Source organism: Octodon degus, unplaced genomic scaffold (assembly GCF_000260255.1).
Source record: "Octodon degus isolate 3935 unplaced genomic scaffold, OctDeg1.0 scaffold00155, whole genome shotgun sequence".
Lineage (NCBI taxonomy): Eukaryota > Metazoa > Chordata > Mammalia > Rodentia > Octodontidae > Octodon > Octodon degus.
In genome coordinates this window covers 1,913,602-1,916,671 of record NW_004524731.1, presented here as the reverse complement: position 1 = coordinate 1,916,671, position 3,070 = coordinate 1,913,602, and the positions used below count along the sequence as shown (strand labels likewise).

General features: G+C 40.6%; 1 protein-coding gene across 1 annotated transcript; it reads right to left on the bottom strand.

Annotated features, from left to right (window-relative positions):
* Nucleotides 1-817: 817 nt before the first annotated feature.
* Nucleotides 818-2,391, bottom strand: LOC101591195 (TRAF family member-associated NF-kappa-B activator-like). The gene has a single exon (XM_012517221.2). The coding sequence runs from the start codon at nt 2,109-2,111 to the stop codon at nt 834-836; it is 1,278 nt and encodes a 425-aa protein (XP_012372675.1). The 5' UTR covers nt 2,112-2,391; the 3' UTR covers nt 818-833.
* Between the last annotated feature and the right edge of the window lie 679 nt (nt 2,392-3,070).

Here is a 3,070-nt window from a genome sequence, read left to right as displayed (position 1 = left end):
CTTATTCTTTTCCTGCAGATTTAACAGGGCACCTATCCAATGCCACTTGCTTTTCCTTCCTTTAAAGATCTTGTGGAAACGTGACAATGCATTGTTACTAAACAGGCCCTCTGTTCCACTGCAGCAGCCCTACTGGGGCAGGGCTTTTCCACAAAATCCCGCACTGTTTCCCACCTTTTACACGCCTCCCTGGCTGTATTTTTTTTTTTTTTTTTTTTTTTTTTTTGCTCCCCAAATGCGATTTATTTATTTATTGAAGGAACAAAAGAACACACTAGTGATCACATTAGGAGTTAACATTTAATTCATTTCATCATGTAGGTATATAGTAAAAATTGAAACCATATATATTATTAAAAATCCAGGAGTATTTAAATAGTTATCATTGAACAACAAATATCTTCAAATTGGTACTTACATATTTGTTGATCTATTTTCTGTTGTACATTTATTCATATAGAACATTACTGATTGCATAATCTAATTTTTGAATGAAAACAGAAACCCTATAAACATTTGTCATCATCAAATTAGGTCTCATTAGAAATCCAAGAAATAAGCTTAGATACTTGAAGCAAACATGATTATACAACTCTGTAAGTCATATACATAATTTTGAATTATGATATTGTAAACAAGACTATATTGTATTACCTTTTTTTACAAAATGATCTTTAAAGGGTAATAAAAGTTATAAAATAGGTCTAGAAAAATTTAAATAACAATACTACTTTCTATAAATGATCTTCAAGTTAGATTCCGATCAAGTGTTTATAGTATTACAAATACCAAATCATGCCACAGCACTTGGGATCTGTGTTCTTCAGGATGCCTTACGTCTCCCCATTGAAGTGTGAATTAAGGTGCCGGAGGAAATCCCCCCTGGACATAATGGACGGTGGGAAAACTGCTTGACAGAATTCACACACTCGAGGTACTTGCAGCTCTGAGTCGGAGTCGCTTTGTGCCAGTAAGTCACTATCTTGATTAGGAAAGGGGCTCCAAAGAGGCCGCTGTGGTCCTCGGATAGCTTTTCCTGGGGAATCCAGTGAGGGAAAAGGTGCACCAGATGGGTCCTGACGTGGGAATGTATTTACATATAATGCATTATGGTCTCCAGGTGGCAAACACAAAGCTCTATCCAGAGTTGTCCTCATGCAATTGTTTATATGATTTGAGGGTCTTGGTTTGTCAGTTGTTTTAAGGTTTTGTATAGCTGAAGCTATGGGATCAAGTCCCTGAATTTCAAATAAAGTTTCTTCTGTTTTAACGATGTTTCCTCGGTTGTCTCTGAGCTCCATATTAAATTTGTTTGGGCACACTGCCTCAGATGTGGCAGGGGCAAGGATGCTGGGTTTCTCTGTGGCGCTATGTAAGAAAGTTGAGTCACTGTCCATAGGTGGAAACTTGACATTGAATTTGGAAAGTGATTCAAAAGAGGTGTCTTCCTCGTCTCGACCTAGTCCTCTTGGTGCGACAGATGTAATACACGATGAACCTCTATTTATATCATCTTTAGCCTGAGGCTTAAACAGCGCTTCTTGTTTATCTGTTTTATCTGTACATTGTATAGGTACAGAGCACTGTGTTTCAATTGCAATGTCTGGTATATTAAGTTTGCTTAAGTGGTCCTTTTGTGCTTTTGCTAGCATACATATTCTATGAAATTCTTCTTTCAGAGCCCAAAAAGTCTTCTCTAAATTATCTCTTTCATGGGCTAAAGGACTGCCAGGACTCCTTGATGAAGTTTCTTTTTTAGGGGAAGAAACATCTTGTCTTCTGACCTTTGATTGCTTTTCTTTTGGTATTCCTGATTTGACTTGGTCATGTGGCTGGTCAAGAGTCAGATTATTTTCCCTGGTTTCACCATCATCAAGTGGAGGAACACAGGCATAACTGCTGTCTCGACTGGAATTCATAAGCAGTAACTGTGATTTTAGCTTGTCAATAATAGTTTGTTGAAGTGACAGCTGTTCCTGTTGCTCACGTATTCTCTGCTCATAGTTCTCAGTCTTTTGCTGTAATTCTTTCACTGCAGTATCTCTATCCATGCATGCCTGACGAAAGGCTTCATATGCTTTATTGAGTTGCTCACCAATATTTTTATCCATTCCTCTTTGTCCTTTAGCATTACTATGAAGGACGTAGTAAATGACAGGTCGTCTAGGGTCTCACGCGGCGGCGTCTCTTTTGCTCTTCCCGCCCGGCCGGGCCGCCCGTTCGCTCCTCGGCTCTGGGAAGTTAGTTCCTCAACTTCTCACTGACAGGCTATGATGACACCGAATCATGGATTCTGCCACGCTCACACCGCGGGTCGCGGGCCCCCGGCCGGGTAACTCCAACCGGAAGTTACTTTCCATTCCAGTTCAGAGGGCAGCGCCTGCGCGCCGAGCCAACTAGGCTCGCGCCGAGCCAACTAGGCTCTCCCTGGCTGTATTTGAAGTGAAGGATTTCACTGTCTTCTCCTCTGGAGATGAGGTTTCCTCCATAACCTGTTGCTGGTGGGAGAGGCTCACTCACGTCATGTGACGTTCAGGAGCACGCACACCTCAGATTGCAGGATGTCACTCATCTCTCAGGTTAAAGTTTATTAGACATACTTACTCTTCTTGCAGAACACCCGCGGAACAAGTGACTCGCAATGCAATGTTTTACTGTGTTGCCATTTGTGTGAAGCAGTAGAGCCGTGCTCAGAAGATCTGTATTTGTAAGTTATTTTTCCAGAAAGTAAAGTGAGTCTTAAATCCATATCCTATGGGCCTACTTGGAGATGATTTGGAGAGTGAAGTAGATGTGACACAAAATAGAAGAAGATAAAATGCCAAAGGAAGAGTACATATCTGTGAAAGAAAATGAAGGCTGTACCCGATTAGGGAAAATTATTGTCAAAAATAGTATATAGATAGCTAACCTCAGGGTGAAATGAAATGTCAGGAGAAGAGATTCTCACTACAGATCACACAGAAACTCAAAGGTAACAAGAAGTGGTTATAAATACTTACTGGTAATGAGGCACCAACATGTTAGATATAATGCACCGATTCCTTGACACATAAGCCTTGACAGGACT

Coding starts and splice junctions, on each gene's coding strand:
- LOC101591195 (XM_012517221.2), bottom strand. CDS start 2,111: ATGGATAAAAATATTGGTGAGCAACTCAATAAAGCATATGAAGCCTTT.